Source organism: Pinus tabuliformis, chromosome 1_1 (genome assembly GCF_031772625.1).
Source record: "Pinus tabuliformis cultivar Carrire ecotype Pingquan chromosome 1_1, CPIR1, whole genome shotgun sequence".
Lineage (NCBI taxonomy): Eukaryota > Viridiplantae > Streptophyta > Pinopsida > Pinales > Pinaceae > Pinus > Pinus tabuliformis.
This window is the reverse complement of record NC_142297.1, coordinates 997,201,444-997,219,117: the sequence shown is the minus strand read 5'-3', so window position 1 is coordinate 997,219,117 and position 17,674 is coordinate 997,201,444. Positions and strand designations below refer to the sequence as shown.

The following is a 17,674-nucleotide window of genomic DNA, read 5'->3' as shown; positions in this document are numbered from 1 at the left end:
ATTGTATTCTATATTTGTGGTTAAGGTTAACCTAGTAAAAATTGACATGTATAGATTGAATAACACTCTTAGGATGTGTTCCCTTGTTATGTGGGCCCATAACCCATTTTGGGAGGAGGCCTCACTTTAGTGGTGTGTAAATACATAGCTCAAGATGTCATTTGCGTCATATCTTCTTGTGATCTTTGATCCATTATATAAAATGTGATAACACTAAGGACACTTCTATTTAGTATTTTCCTCATGATTAACATTTCCTATTGGGTGCACTTGTGCATTTATATTTTACAACTCACTTGTGCTTGGATTTGCATTGTATATAGTGCACTTGTGAGGATGCCCTTTTAGAATTTTAGTGAGATTTAGTTCAACGATTTTCATGTTGACTCTGGCAAATCTCAACATAAAGATCTCTAAGTGTTTTTGAAGAAGTTCTTGAGAAGGAAGATTGGTACAGAACTATGCAGATATGGATTGATTTTATTCAAAAAAATCAAACTTTAGATCTCACAAATATACCTTAATATAAGAAGGCGATAGAGTGCAAATGGGTTTACAATATTATGTATAAATCAAATAGCACACTCGATGAATACAAGGAAAGATTGGTAGCTAACGATTATATGCAAAAAGATGTTATTGGTTACAAATAAGCCTTCACATTAATAGACAAGATGAACAACAAATGAATTGTGTTAGCTCTTGCAATTCATTGTGGATGAACAATGCACCAAATGGATGTGAAAATCACTTTCTTTTGTAGGTGAATCAATAAAGTTTACATGAGAAGCCATCAATTTTTGTGTAACCTAGAAAGAAACATCTTGTACACAAATTGCAAAAGGCACTATATGCCTTGAAGAAAGTGCTTCAATTACTTAGAGGAGCTTCTCCTAATGAATAAGTAGTTAATGTGAAACTCATCATTATTGTCTCTTTGGGAGCTATGTTCTAGACTCATGTTTGGTGTACATTAAATTTATTTTGGATTCTTATGTTATTTTATGCACTACATTCATGTCAGTTTCCATGAGTGTGAATATTTCAAAAAAATTGTGTTTGACAAGAAAAACTCTACCCCATACAAGTACGTGAATGACAATCAAAGTGGTGGGTTATTTCCAATAATACTTTATTTGAGGCTTTGATATTCATAGGAAGTAATAACCTACTTGAAAAGGGATATGTTGCAAACTTTTGAAATGAAAAACCTTTAGGAGTGACACCAGTACCTTGTCATGATGGAAGTTTGATGAATATACGAGAGCATCTCTATCTCAAATTAAATATCCCAGTAACTTTCTCAAGAAATTTAGAATGCAATATGGTAAAACTATAGACACTTGAATGGATCATGGGATGACATTGACCACACATGATGTAAGATACTTACAAACAAATGGTGGGGAGTTCAATATATCTAACTATAACTTGGTAAGATGTCAATTATCTTGTTGGCATAATGTCAAATATTTGGCAAGGCCATAAATTAGGCAATGAAAGATTGCTTAAAAAATATTTTGATACATAAAAGGAAAACCAAGTTGGCCCTATGGAATTATGGTGATTGCATACAAATATCTCAATAGGGTTAGAGGTGCATATAACATAAAACTCACATCTTTCTATGAGTTCCATGTTGGATTAAGTGTTGATTAGTTAGGGCAATGAGAAACATCAAATTGTTGTTTTGCCTTCAACATGGAGAGTATGACAATGTGTTGAATGTTGCATGTGGAGGATTTTGGCTTAGAACTATCGATGATATTGGAGTTATGTAGGAAAATATGACAACTCTATTATGTGATAACTAAAGAGTAATTTAGTAAGCAAGAAATGCAATACTTCATCCAAGAAGCGAGCACATAAATAGTCAAGTTCATTACTTGAGGCAATTGTGCATTTTCCTAAAGCCATAACAACTTCACCATGACGAGGAAATATGAGTTCAAAAATTTTAGAAACCTTTTAGGTATGAAACAAAATGCTCTTCCATTAAGAAATGTAATGGAAATCCATTTGGCACAAGATATGGTATTGCAAAAGCTAAAAGTAGAAATATGCAATTGTAGAAGTGACATGAGTAGACAATAAAATGTGTAACCCCATTGCAACTATGTTATCTCTGACATAAGAAAAATTTCTATTGCACGAAGATTTTGCACAAGCTCAATCTTGTGCAACTGTTCATATGGCATAAATTATTGATTTGGGAAAGACCATTAGGAAAAGTTTGACTTCGTGAAAAACGGCCATTAAAATCAAGATTATCACTAGGTAATTAAGCGCATACCAAATTTCATGGAGAGTGCAAGGAATAATTGGTCAAACATGACCACGTTGCTTATAAATATAACGAACCTTATAGAGTTCAAGGCTAGTAAGCTATTGAGTAGGAAAATGATGCCTTTTAGCAATTGACAACCAAAAAAGGTATGGCTTAGGCCTCGTGAATTGAAAAAAATGGGTGTGGTATGGACTTCATGAATTGAAACAAAAAAGGGTGTGGATTGAACTTCATGAATTGAAACATCTAAGTAGAAATAGGAATGGGAATCCAACCTTATGGATGGTGTTAGAATTATAGCAAGAAAAGGCTTCATTTGACTTGTGCCTTAGTCAAATGGAGAAATTCGAGTTTCCACATCAGCAAGATGACTTGAGTTGCGGTTCGCTAGAGTGACTTCGCCTTGTCTCCTATTTAAATCAATAAATTAGAGTTTGTAGGCTAGAAGTAGAGTTGTGCATGGGTTGATTGTTAAAATATAGAAATCTAGTGGAGTTATTGTTAGTTAAACTCAATTATCTGAGCTCTAGTCTTTAGTAGAGTCAGTAGGAATTCAGTTGAGTAGTTATAATAGTTGTTAACTCACTGATCTCTCATTTAAATGATCAATTTACTAAAAATAGACCCAGTCATGCATGGAATTTGAATTGCCTAGTTGAGTGGAGGGAAGAGGCATAATATTATATGTTGTTGAATACTAGTTGAGTGCACAGTGTTTTTGCATTGAGAAGGTGGTCATTTCCTTTAGGATTTGCGCAAGGAAATAGGGAATTCTCCTTTTTTTAGGGGCTAATTTCCTCAAGGATTGCACAAGGAAATAGGAGGATTGTTGAGGCCTATTTTGGCTAAGTGTTGGTCAGAGAAGGTTAGTGAGCAGGAGATCAAAACTTCAATGCAGGGTGTGCTTCAAGATTGAAGCAAGCCATTGTAATTGATCCATATTCTCATCTGAATTAATGCAAAGCAACAGAGGGGTTTTTCCAGTTCGGTTCCCCTGTAAAATCATTATGTTCCTTTTGTTTTGATCGTTGCATGTTATTGCATGGGTTTCTATCATGTGTTTTATTTCCACAGAATAGTAGAAGAAATTTGTCTCTTGGTTTTAGTTTGATTTCAATAGAAGTAGAAAATTTCTTGCAATTTCTACATGGTATTAGAGTTCTAGAATACCACATAGAAACCTTGTTCTAGAAATTCTCTCAAAGAAATTTCGATTTGCAATTTTTTCGGTGCAGTTTTTTTCAGTGCAGGAAAAATGGCTTTCAATGGATTGAGGCTTGTCAAGTATGCATTGGAGGGAACCTCCAATTTTTGTGCTTGGAAAGACATGATATAAGTTGTCCTGGATGACAATGGAGTATGGGAATATACACAAACTGATATTCCAAAACCAACAACATCATATGTACAAGCACTTGCTCAGTGGAAGAAAGACACAACAAGAGCCATGAGCATTATTCTGGAGGGTGTCATAGATCATGTGGTTTTGAACTTGCATGGAAATTAAACTCCTTTTTCAATGTGGAAAACTCTCACAGATCTGTTCCAAAGTAGTGATGCTAGGAAATTGGAATTGCGAGATAAACTCAGGAGCATTCAAATGCAGAAAAATGAAATCATTCCTTAGTACCTATCCATATTCACTCAGTTTCGAGATGAACTTGGAGGAGTAGGATAAAATGTGCCATCATCTGAACTTGTGAGTTTATCACTCCTTGGCCTTCTGAAATCTTGGCACAACTATCACGATTCAGTTAATGGAAGAAACAATCTACCAGATTGGGACAAATTTTGGTTTGATTTGGTGCAGGAGGATATCTAAAGAAACACTATAGATGGTGTCACATCCATTGCAGATGAGGAAGAATATTTTTCTCTAGTTGGAAAAGGAAAGAAGGCCAAAGGCATGAAGGCCCAACGCGAGGCAGAGTCCATCCAGAACCATGGCAAAAAGAAAGACCCCAGTAAAATTAAATGCTTTCACTGCCATGAGTATGGACACTATGCAACCAAGTGTTTGCACTAGAAAATTCACTAGGGAGCCTACAACAGGAGATGCTCTTGCATCACAATTCGAGTTGGATTTCACCCTCATTTCTTGCATGGCAAGCAAAGTAAGAGGGAGTGAGTGGTACCTAGATTTTGGTGCCTTGCATCATATGACGAGAAGTAAGGAGTTCTTCAACATCCTAGAGGATAATTACTTACAATTACATATAGAGCTTGGAGATGATGGAAGGTATTGTACCAAAGGGATTATAACTATCACCTTTAAGAGGGAGTCAGACTCTCATTTTCACCTAAAGGATGTAATGTGTGTGCCTAGTCTGAAGAAGAATCTAGTTTCTATAGTTGTACTTGAAGACTGTGGATATGATGTGTTTTTCAGTAAAGGGAAAGCTTATTTGAAGCATGTTGCTACTGGACAAGTAAAAAAAATCGGTGTTAAAATTAAAAATATCTACAAGCTAGAGGTAGATTTCTCCATGAATGCAACTATACCTCTAGGAATGAGGTGGGATGATGTAGAGCCTTAGTCCCATAGATGAAAAGATTTGGGAAAGATCCATAGGAGAGAAGCAACAATTGCAGTATACTCTTCTCATGGATCATTACCCTTGCTACAGGGGCCCACAATATTCAGTAGCAGAAGGGTCAGTGTTAGTTGATGTAGTCAGATCTTGGGCGACAACTGCAAGTTAGTAGCAGCTAGAGACTCAGGAGACAGTTGCAGCTCAGAGACAATTGATTCAGTATTTTGGATGCTTCTCAGTTGCATTTGTTGCAGTAGCAACAACAATAGTGAGAGGGAGTTGTGTTACAGTACATTCCTACAGAGTAGGATTGGGGTTGTGCATAACCCTTTTCTTGCCAAGAGGGAGTCTTAGAATTGTGGCAAGAAAATGCCTCATTTAACTTGTGCCTTAGTCAAATGGAGAAATTCGATTTTCCACATCAATAGGATGACTTGAGTTTCATTTAGCTAGAGTGACATGGCCTTGTCTCCTAGTTAAATTAGTAAATTAGAGTTTGTAGGCTAGAAGTAGAGTTTTGCATGGGTTGATTGCTAAAATCTAGCAATCTAGGGGGGTTATTGTTAGTTAAACTTAGTTAACTTAGCTCTAGTCTTTAGTAGAGTCAGTAGGAGTTCAGTTGAGTAGTTATAACAATTGTTAACTCATTGATCTCTCAGTTAACTGATCAATATACTAAAAATATACCCAGTGATGCATGGAAATCGAATCGCCTAGTTGAGTGGAGGGAAGAGGCATAACTTTATATATTGTTGTATACTAGTTGAGTGTACAATGTTTTTACATTGAGTGGGTGGTCAATTCCTTCAGGATTTGCACAACAAAATAGGAGGATTGTCGAGGCCTATTTTGGCTAAGTGTTGGTCAGAGTAGGTCAGTGAGTAGGAGATCAGAATTTTAGTGTAGGGTGTGCTTCAGGATTGAAGCAAGACATGGTAATTGATCCATATTCCCATATGAATTAATGCAAATTAGAGGAGGGGTTTTTCCCAGTTGGTTTTCCCTATAATCATTGTGTTCCTTGTGTTTTGATAGTTGCATGTTATTGCATGTGTTTCTATCATGCATTTTCCTTTCCGCAGAATAGTAGAAGAAATTTTTGTCCCTTGATTTCAGTTTGATTTCATTAGCAATAGAAAATTTCTTGCAATTTCTACAGATGGGGGCCTCGTCTCATACTTCCATTGGTGTTCTTATCATTTGTCGGACCATGTCCTTCTCTTTATTAGGTTATATCCTTCATGGTATCTAGGTGGCCACATCCCTCATATTTCTCTTGCTTAGATGAGAATATATCTCATGTACCTTGTCCTACTATTGTGCTTCATCCATAACAATTGGGCCAATCAAAGTTTCCAAGCAATAGATAGTATGCTTCATATTACCGAACCAAAACTATTTACTAATTCTATATTGCCCATGATATATTCATTAGGTAGGGAAATATTGGTCAACCATAGTGTTGTAAACTCCATTGTGAGCTATAGAACATAAGTTGGCCTACAAACCAAGCAAGTATGAAGTTAGCCATTGGAGTTGTGGAGTTATTATTTTTTACCTTAAGAGATGTACAACATTATCATGATCCCTTGAGGCCGATTTTATTGTATAAATAATGTTTTAGTAGATTGCAATAATTTAGTTAACAATGTTGATTTTTTGTAATCTTTTTTATGGTTCATGCTTTAATGTTTATATTTCTAAACATATATTCTATTAACATAAAATTATTTATAAAGACATTAGAACACAAGTTTTGAGCTCTTTGTGGCACAATTTTGTAGAACAATTATTTTCATTGTTTTAAGAAACTTGTGCACTATCAAAATGGTTGATTTTGTCATATAATGTGGACCTTATTAAAGCATAGTGCAAGAGTGCTTTGAAGCTTGGCCTAGAGATATGATGTGCAACAATGCTAATTTTAATACATGTGTTGATTATGGTTTTTAGACTTATGTGGTTAGAATTGGCAAAGTATAATATCAAATTATCCACAATGTTTGATGTTGAGAGTTGATGTTTCAATCCAAAGTGGAGCCATCATTAGGCTCTTTGTCTTGATGATGGATTGTTAGTTTTTGAAGGGAGCTTGGAGTAGCATCATCTATGTTTTATAGTCTCTAATGATACTAATAAGTTAAGGAACACACGATCTCCAAAACCCAGAAAATATTTCATCAGATATGCTTGTGAAACATCTTAATTAAGTTAATTTTCCATAACTAAAAGGTTTCCTAAGTCTAACTTAGGAAAAGTGGTAAATTAAAGGTAATTAATTAAGGATGTTCAATATTGCTCTAGATACTTCTATTGATGAAGTCTAATTGATCTAAGTTGTCGATGGAGATTAAATCATGGTCGTTGAAGACTCAACGAGAGATTATAAGAGTAGGACGAAGGGGCTTGGAAAAACCACATCAAATGAGAGTGTGTATCAAGGGATCAAGGTAGTGTGAATTTCATAGTGTCCAGTATTTAGCAAGGGAAGAGGCTAAGCCAACAGAGCATCAGCGAAAGGGTTTCAACAAAAATTGGAGAGAGATTTTCAGGGGAGATTTCCACAGATTTCCTGAGTCTGAGGGAATGTTGATTTCTTCTGCAGGAAGGTCGTACTAGTGGGCGTGACTTCTCCAATGCATATATATGGGCAACAAAGCACTTTTCCAATTTCCAGGAATCAATTCCGAAGGGCAGAAAGAGTTGTCTAGAGTGAGTGCAGGAACACCAAAGGAGTGCAGGATCAACAGAACCTCAGTTTCCAGCTAGTGCATATTTCCCGCAACATCGTTTTTATGCACATTTAATAGAGGAGGATGCGTTTGATTTTGCAAGGGAAACAAAGGGTTTCTAGGTCGATCTACCATTTGGAGTGGTGGAAAAAAAATGGAGCTTTGCTAGTGTTTGCAAAGCAAATCATTGTACTCTCTAATTTGATGAAGATAATAAAATGTAAACCCTCATTTATTGCACCGGTTTTTTCTTCGGGTTTTTTCCGATGACGTTAGTTCAAAACATTGGTGTCATTTAATGTATGTGCATCTATTTCTCAGTGACTTATTTTTTTCCGCAACATTTATTTTAATTATAAAGATTGCATTAGTGAGCTATTTGTTATTTGTCTTAATTAAATAACAGAAGACAAATAAACTGCATCAGTTAGAAGAATAGTTCCAATTTATTGCAATCATGGAAATTGCACATGGTATTAGAGTGAGTTGATCAAATCTAAGGCTTAGAGGCGAAAGGAAGCAAATCGTGTAGTCTCAAAGGGAAATCTGAAGCCTCGACGTCTAGATCTACACAGCGTGCAAATAGCAAGGGAGCAGAAACTCGATTTCCAAATCCAGGAGGAGGAAAAATTTTATTTTGCTTCAAATCTATGGCAGAAGGAAATGGTATTATCGGGAAGTATTTCTAGTGAGAATATCAGTCAGTTTGCAGAGTAGATATGGGCACAGAAATTTGCAACAAGGTTTTGCAGTGCAGATCTGTGCAGGGAAGGAAGAGAAACACACATAGAGGAGAGAATTTATGAATGTTTTCTCAGTGGGTTTCCAGTTTCCAGTTTTCGGGAGGAGATCCATGATTTCCAGCAGCAGTAGACCGAGTTAGACTTACCAGTCCATCTAGTGAAAGTTTCAGGGTTACCAATGCAAGCTACCCAGAAGGAATAACATGCAGTGCAAGTTCTGGAAGGACATTGGAGGCAAGTGCAAGAACAAATCTACCAGTACAGGATCAGATCTGTGCATTCCAAGTGGAGTGTGAGTAATAAAGTTGGCCAGATTTAGTAGTTAGAAAGAGAAATAAAGTTCCAGTTTATTGACCACTAGCATATTTGAGTTTCGCAGAGATGGCCATAGCAGGGATCAGGGATCAGGACAGACTTGATGGAGCCTCTAACTTTGGTGTATGGAAGGTTAGGATGACATTCATGTTGGATGAGTATGGACTGAAGGAGTATGCGGAGAACACCATTGTCGTACCAACAAATCCACAACAACAGGTGACCTACAAGAAGGAGATGGCCAAAGCCAAAAGGATGATCCTAGATGGGGTTCGAGATCACATTGTCTTGCATGTTACATCATTGAATATTGCAAAGGAAATGTGGGATGTCGTCATAACGTTGTACGAGAATCCATCAGAGAATGGGAAGATGATTATCAAGGAGAAGTTGAGGATGACAAAGATGCAAAAGGGAGAAAGTTTTACATCCTATCTCACTAGAATTCATATAGTCATAGATGAACTCGTGGCAGTGGGGGAGAAACCACAAGACAATGAGCTAGTGTGAACAACTCTTAACGTTTCACCAAGAAGTGGCGTACATTCGTCCAAGTCATTTATTGCCGAGATAGCTACCTAGATGGGATCGTCTATGGAGTGACTTCACTCATGCGGAGCTGAGGCTCAGTCTTGCAGAAGTTACTATCAACAATAACAACAAGGGACCAAAGGAGGAGGATGAGGAGAACGTAGCCCTTGCAAGTAAGGGAAAGGTGAAGAAGGGTCCTAGTCAGGGACAAGGCTCGATGAGAGGAGAAAAGAAAAAGAAAGACATGTCGAAGGCCAAGTGCTTCGGGTGTGGTGAATTCGGTCTCTACGTCTTCTAGTGTACTCAAAGGAAGAAGGACAAGAAGGCGGAGCAAACAGCAGCTTCAAGCAAAGATTGATGAGTTAACCTCTAGATTGGAGGAGTTTTCACTGATAGCAACAATACTTCCAAGTGGAGAAGGATCTTGATACTTTAGTTTGTCAAGATGGGCAGGGTCCAGTGCAGATGCAACAAGGAGATTAGTCAGATCAATTTCATCTATTGCAACAGCACCATCACCTTTGCTATGGGGGCCCATAGTATCATAGAAGTAGGTTCAGTGTCAACGGGTTGCACTCAAATGACAGTAGCAGAGCTAGTTGCATTCATTACTCAAGAGACAGTTTCAGAGCTAGTTGCAGTGACACAGGCAGTGTAAATTGCCGAGTTGCAGGGAGCAGGTGCAGTTCTAGTGAGAGAAATTAGGATTCAAAGGGAGTCTAGCTTCAGAGGGAGCTTCCCTATGGAAGCTTAGTGCTTCAGGATTTGAGTAGATCAATACATAGTCGCAGTGATAGTAGCAATGCAGATGCAACAATGTAAGGTCGAGGTTTGGTTCAGCTACAAGTTAGTGGCAGATGAATTAGGGTATGTGTAGTAGCTTAGTGGACAGTGAGAGCTAGTTGTATCACAAATTTCAAACAATAGAAGTTTGGTCAGTCTAGCTACAGGATGAAGAGGAGTATGATAGAGATAACACCTTCCTCGCTAAGAGGGGGTGTTAGTTTTTTAATGGAGTTTGGAGTAGCATCATACAGATGTTCTAGTCTCTAATTATGTTAAGCGGCTAAGGAACATGAGATCTCCAAAACCCAAAAAATATTTCGCGAGATATGCTTGTGAAACACCTTAATTAAGTTAATTTTCCATAATTAAAATATTTCCTAAGTCGAACTTAGGAAAAGTGGTAAATTAAAGGTAATGAATTAAGGATGTTCGAGATTGCTCTAGATACTTCTATTGATGAAGTCTAATTGATCTAAGTCATCGATGGAGATTAAGTCACGGTCGTTGAAGACTCCACAAGAGACTATAAGAGCAAGACGAAGGGGCTTGGAAAAAACACATCAAGTGAGAGCATGCATCAAGGGATCAAGGCAGTGTGAATTTCACAATGCACAATATTTAGCGAGGGAAGTGTTTGAGCCAGCAAAGCATTAGTGAAAGGGTTTCAGTAGAAATTGCAGAGAGAATTCCAGGGGATATCTCCATATATTTCTTGAGGCAGAGGGAAGGTCGATTTCTTCTACAGGAAGGTCATACCAATGGGTGTGAGTTCTCCAGTGTGCAGATCCTTGGTAGCAGATCGCTTTTTTAATTGCCAGGAATCAATTCTGGAGGGCAGAGCGAGTTTTCTAGTACGAGTGCAAGACCACCAAAGGAGTGCAACATCAACAAAACCTCAGTTTCCAGCTAGTGTGTATTTCCCACAGCAACGTTTTTTGTGCGCATTTATTGGAGGAAACCGAGTTTGATTTTGTAAGGGAAACAAAGGTTTCCAAGTTGATCTACCATGTGGAGTGGTGGAGAAAATTTTCGAGAGCTTTGCCAGTGTTTGGAAAGCAAATCATTATACTCTCTAATTTGCTAAAGATAATAAAATATAAACCCTCATCTGCTGCACTTGTTTTCCCTTTGGGGATTTTCCGGGACATTAGTCCAAAACATTGGTGTCATTTTATGTGTGCATCTATTTCTCAGTTCCTGATTTATTTCCGCAGTGTTTATTTTAATTGTGAAGATTACAGTGGTGAGCTATTTTTTATTTGTCGTTAATTAAATAACATAAGAAAAATAAATTGCATCAGTTAGAAGAATATTTTCCAATTTATTACAATCATGGAAATTTCACATGGATCCACCTACAAATCTGAAATGTTGGCTCGCAACATCAAACATTGTGGATAATTTGTCTTATACTTTGCCAAGTGTGTTGTTATTTTAAGGTTCTGTATACCTTTCCTAGGGGGGTACTGTTAAAGAAGGTTATGACATGAGTACTCAAGGACCTAGTACATTACTAGTCCTTTTCCCTTTGAAATCTATATAGTTTTGTGTATTACTATAGAAATTGTTTTGCCCCGCAAGTCAATAGTACAACTCAACTTAGAGGTCTCCATTGAATGGAATATTGTCCACTTTCTTCTTAATCTACACTATATCACAATTATAGTAGAATTTATTGAATTTTGTTGATCATCAACACATTAAGTGGGTCAACTTATACACTCATTGCTATATTCTTAAAACTAAATCGAGAGGTTTAATACCTCCTCCACACATCTATAAATATGTGAAGTATTTTCTTGTTGATGAATTTGTTTTTAAAATCCTTTACTTCCACTCGAGTGTTCATTACATTGAGCCATTGATTTATCAATGGATTTCCTCTCATCCCTCTCTAACCTTGTATCTCAAGATTTCTATGTAGCTCTCCCTTGTGGAATATTGGTTTATCTTGTCCAAACCATTAGTCTACTTGTGAATCACATTCTATGTACTTAATGTTCACTCTTATACACTACATGTTTCACAATGTTCACCAATAACAAACATGGATTCTATTCTTGTTTTCCCAACTCTAGGAAGACTGGTGTTTATGTCCTAAGTGTGGGTTAAAATGACACACAATCTTAACATCCAATGAAGAAAAAACAAATAAGATACAGAATTTTCACTTTTATAGGAAACAAGAAAAATCAGAATACAACAATATGTGTGCGCATTGTTAGAGCTTATGTTCTCTCAACCATCAACTCTTGAATTCTTTCTCATAGGCCTACCAGATTTATGGAACATGAAGTCAATGCTATTTCAACCATCTTCTAACTTCTAGCTCATAGAATCATCTCTATATTTGAGTTTTGACCCTATTTCTTGCAATATAACTATCTTCTTACACAAGGGAGCATTTTAATTACGTAGTAATGACCATTGTCAAGTTAACAATACTGCAAGATGATTTTTTGGCAAAGAACCGTGTTTGCAACTTTAAATTGTCTAACGTTTCAAGTGGACACACCACTCATCATCAAAGACATAAAAGCTTTGAGATGATCATAATGGGTGTTGCGAGGAGAATAAATAGAATGGGGAGGAAACTAGTTGTTATGAAAAAAATTGAACTAATTATTAAAAATTATTGAAGTGAGTCAAATTTCTTGAAAAAAAAGAAACAAACTAAAAATAAATGAAGAAATCTGTTTGGAGTTATAGGAAAAGAAAATATATAATATATAATGGCGCAAAGTAAAAAGTCCTAAAATTAAGATTTTAAAGAGACTTATATAATATTAAATTTTAAATTTTAAATTTAATTTAAATAGAAGAATTTAAAAACAATAATGAATTTAAAAATATTTAAATAACAATTTCGAATTTAAAAAAGCTATGAGATGATGTGAACAAGTGCCATAAGGAGAATAAATTGAATAGGGAAATAAAAATTTAATTAATTAATTAATTAAAAAATAAAAATATTATTAAAAATGAGTCAAAATTCTTGAAAAGGGGAAATGAAAATCAAAAGAAGTGGAACAAGGAATCAATCAAGAGTTCTAAAAATAAAATAAAAATAAAAATATTAAATATAGTTTAATGCAATGTAAAGGGTTCAAAAATTAAGATTTTAAATAAACTTGAAAATTTAAAAACTTAGTATTAATATTAATTTTGAAAAATCTACACATTAATTTTTTTTAATTTAATTTAAAAATATATATATATTAGAGAATAATAGTGAAATGAAATATTTAAAAAGAGGATCGGAATTCAATGATTTAATTTTTTTTAAATTGACAATTAAAATTAGATTGTAGAATTTAAATAAAACTCTAAATTGATCATTAAAATTAGAATGCAAATGCTTATTTTATTTTTTATTTTTTTTAAACAATAATGAAAAAAGGGGGGAAAGGATAATGATAATAAATACAAAAGTTAAAAGGAAATCGAAGAAATTAACAATTGAAATTAAAGAAAAAGATAACTAGGTTCGAACAAAGAGGGGTCAAACAAGAAGGTGACAAACCAAAGAGAAGAATTATTGGGATAGGTGATGGATAATAGGCTTCCAAGACTAGTTGAGTCTATAACCATCTTCCCCACTGAAATTGTTAGGATGTTTCTTGATTTTGAGAGCTTCTCGAATGATTTGAGGATTATGATAAGGAACATATGCTAAGATCTTAGCTTGATCAAAACAAATAAGATGGTGAGTTTTGACTGAGTGCTCAACAATCGTTGACTTAGAGATGCAATTATGGGCAATATCTGTTAAGTGGTCTTTGAGGCGAGCTTGGAAGGATCGACCAATTTGACTAATGTAGGATTTACCACAAGAATGAGCAATATTTGTTATGTCGTCTTCAAGGCAAGCTTCAAAGGATCAACCAATTTGACCAATGTAGGATTTACCACAGGAACAAGGAACTTGGTAAACACCAGCGTATTTGATTTATCTTTTACAAACCAGAATAAGTGTTTAAGGTTTTTGTAGGATTCAAAAAAAACTTTTATATTTTTCTTAGATAAAATCTTAGCAATTTGTTTATAGATCCTTTAATATAAGTAAAGTAATGACAACATTAGGGGGAGACAGTACCAAGTCTTTACGTTTATAGTTTTTGGCATTATGAAAAACTTTATTTATTTGAGAGGACATGTATCTGTAGGCTTTGAAGGCTTGCGCAAGGTGGAATTTTTCTTTATTAAGGAACAAAAGATCATAAATTCTAAGGGCTCTAGAAATAAGGATCTTAAGGACACCAATTTTTTTGCAAGGGTGATGATGAGAAAGGGCGTGAATATATCTATTAGTATGGGTCTTCTTCCTATAAACCTAGTGTGTTAGCAAACCATTGGGGAGACAAGTTACGAGGACATCAAGAAAGGGAAGGGATTTATTCGATTCTATTTCCACGGTGAATTGAATATGGGAAGAAATGCTATTAAGACAGGCATGGAATTCATGAAGCAAACAAAGGCCATGAGGCTGGATGACAAAAGTGTCATTTACAAAGTGAAACCACCACTTTGGCTTTAGATGCCAAGAGTTTAAGGCCAAGGTTTCAAAGTGTTCCAATAGATATTAACCACAACCGGTGATAAGGAGGATCCTATGGTAGTGCCTTTAGTTTGTTCATATATAATTCATTTGAATCAAAAGAGAAGAGAGACATAATTTTATAAGGTTTAGGGTTTCAAAATCTACAAGCTTAGACAAAATTAAGATGGCCTCAGGATCATGAATCTTTGTGAACAAGGACACTATAAAACTAACCATTATGTCATTCTCATACATATGAATCTTCTTTGTTTTGAAAACGAAATCAGAGGAATCTTTAATGAAAGAGGGAGTAGATCAACAAAAGACTGGAGCTTTTTGGCTAGGAAGCGGCCAAGGGCATGAGTAGGGGTCCCTATGGCACTAACAATGCGTGGCTGGAGTGTCCACTCGAAACATTGGGCAAACTAAATTCACAAACACAATTCTTTTCCAAAAATTCATCTTACAATATGAATAACTGTGAAAATCTACATAATATTATAAAAATTAACAATATATCAACATCAATTTACACTCATTGGTAAACTCACAAGGGTTGATTCAAATAAGGACAACTTAATATTGCCAAACTGAGTTGTGAGCGCGATAGGTGGTTGAACCACAATCGTCAAACTCCTATGACTAGTCTACGTAGGATAGATCACCATATCAATAGGGATAAAAGGAAAATGCTCACAATTAGTGTTGCTTTTCCCAAGTTCTTGTGGTTTTTACTCACTATATTAACCTTAATCTTCGTTTTGCTTATTACGCTCATATTTCAACATCACAAAGAAAAATGAGCTGCTTCTAGATTGGAACCTTTTTTTTATCATTGATTTTGTAATTTAGTACTTATGCTTCTTCAAGTATTTCATAGAAGACAATAAACAAAATGGGTAAAAGCACTAGTCTTTCTTTTGTTATTATTCTCCAACAAAATAGTTTAGGATACCCAAAATAAGGATAATCACTTTTGCAGCAAAGAACAAGGTAGAAAGCGTGTTTATCAAAAGGAACCAACATAAATGGCATTGACATTAATCGTGATTATCTCCGCTTTTGCTAACTCATGGATCATAAAACTTGCTTTCTGCCCATCGTTATTATTCTCAATATTCATCTTTATTACAAGGGTTTACTGATCCATGGCATTGCCTACAACAGGGAATCTCACATAGATATATGTATGTTTGAATATGATTTCATATACCAAAGAATGCTTTTATGCAAGGAATTCCTAAAGAGTACAATCCCGGAAACAACGAGTTTGTATTTTAAAAATGAATATTTCAACAGGAGCTATGGTTTTCCTGTAATTGAAAAGCAATTTAAAAATTCAAAATTGTTTGTCATATGCATCGGATAGAAAGGGGGGAGAAAACGAGACGAAAAATAAGATTTCATTGAAATTCCAGCTTTTATAAGAAGTCACGAGATTTATTTCTACTAAGATGCATATCGATGTTGACAACACATTTTTCTTTGCAATCATACAACAAAATAGATAACATTCAAGATAAAATTCAAAGAAACAGAACAGATATGCTTTTAGTTAACCGGCTCTCAAAATGTGTGAAGAGGATTTCGTATTATTATATTTATTCCATTCAATCAAAACCAGATTTGTAATTAGTAGCGAAGTGAGCTTTCACTTTGTCCAAAGCTTTTCCACGATGTGAAATCCTATTCTTCTCTTCCTTTGGCATCTCAGCATATCTGCACAACATACAATATATTTTTGAATTACATGTCCATATTTCATGTATAACAATATTCTAAGGGCCAGAATTTTATAAAGGACCAATATATCAAACAAACATAGTTTACTAGGCCTTACGTCTGTGTGTAGCCATCAGGTTGAAATATAGGATCCCACCCAAAAGTAGGCGGACCCCTAGGGGGAACTATTTTTCCCTGTCATGTTTTAAGTTGACCATTAGCAAAATGGAGAACATACAGTACAATCTAACATTTCTATAATACTCATGATTTAAGCTAAACTGTATCCTTTCTATCATATTTTCTAAACATTGATATTACTTGTCTTTAGTATTTTTTTACATTATAACAAATCTTATAACTATAGCTGGCTGGGGATGATATTTTATGCAACAAACCCATACATACTACTAATATCTCATCATCAAAAATGAAAATAGTATACATCATCTCACTAATTAAGTGAACCTGTAACAACTCCTTCCAAGTGGCTTTTCTGGGAAACCACCATAAAAGCAGCACTTGAAAATATTTGTACAGCCTATAATGGAATCCTATATACAAGCTGACATCAAGGTTTTTGAAGAAAAAGTATAATCATCAATGAAAATCGTCACCAGGTAAGTACAGATCTGATTAGTGTGTAGAAAGTTAAAAATCAAAGAACATGCACTATAAATTTCATCATGTTATTAGAAAAGTGAAATTTGTGGATGTGCAAGACAACAACACTTTGTTTGCATATGATATGGGCTAAGATATTCTTGAAGGCGAAACTAAGGTAAAATGACCTCTTTAGACACGAAAACAATGTTAATATAATAGTGTTCATCAGTAAATCAACCTTCGGTAAGGGATTTCATATGTTTGTTTGATGAAAAGAATAAACACACACACCACATTTACAATTTCAAATTAAAATGTTTACCCACACTTGTATGTTTACTTCAAACACAATGCATTATCAATAGTGGAATGCTTAACAATATACAAAAATACCACAGTTAACTGTAAAAAATGTGATTCACAACTCATTTCCAAGTTCTTGTTTCAGTAAATGGAATGGGTAAATGGCAAAAACATGGTACATTAGTGAAAAGCCTAATGTAAGGCCTTTGGCTAAGAGGGCACACAGCACCATTGCCTGATCAGCAGAAGACCTTTGGCAGGAAGAATGTTGGGGTTACAATAACAAACAAGACTTGGCCTGATTGAATAAAGGCACACTCAGACGAAATGAAGTTGGATGGTCACATCTTTATATAGGGAGCAGGTAGAAGTACCTTGGTGCACGATCTGGACATGTAACACAAGGAAACTCTCTTCCCTCACTTACAGAAGATGTTAGCTCAGCAAAATGAGTTTGTGTAAGGCAATGCGAGATGACATGTTGGTTGCATGAGTTTGCACAAGGCAAACATTAGCCTGGATGGCACAAGGCACGAACAAAGCCAACTTGGACAACGGTGAGTTGGGGTGAAGAC

The 17,674-nt window shown here is 35.4% G+C and overlaps 1 protein-coding gene across 1 annotated transcript in view; it reads right to left on the bottom strand.

Annotated features, from left to right (window-relative positions):
* Nucleotides 1–15,854: 15,854 nt before the first annotated feature.
* The window catches only part of LOC149217951 (Inosine triphosphate pyrophosphatase family protein), a 143,123-nt gene continuing 141,303 nt past the window's right edge, over nucleotides 15,855–17,674 (bottom strand). The window contains exons 7-8 of the mRNA XM_089391454.1: nucleotides 16,309–16,385; nucleotides 15,855–16,187 (exon numbers count right to left, since the gene is read on the bottom strand). Coding sequence (XP_089247580.1) covers nucleotides 16,079–16,187; nucleotides 16,309–16,385 — 186 coding nt within the window. The 3' untranslated portion in view covers nucleotides 15,855–16,078. The remainder of the gene's footprint in view (nucleotides 16,188–16,308; nucleotides 16,386–17,674) is intronic.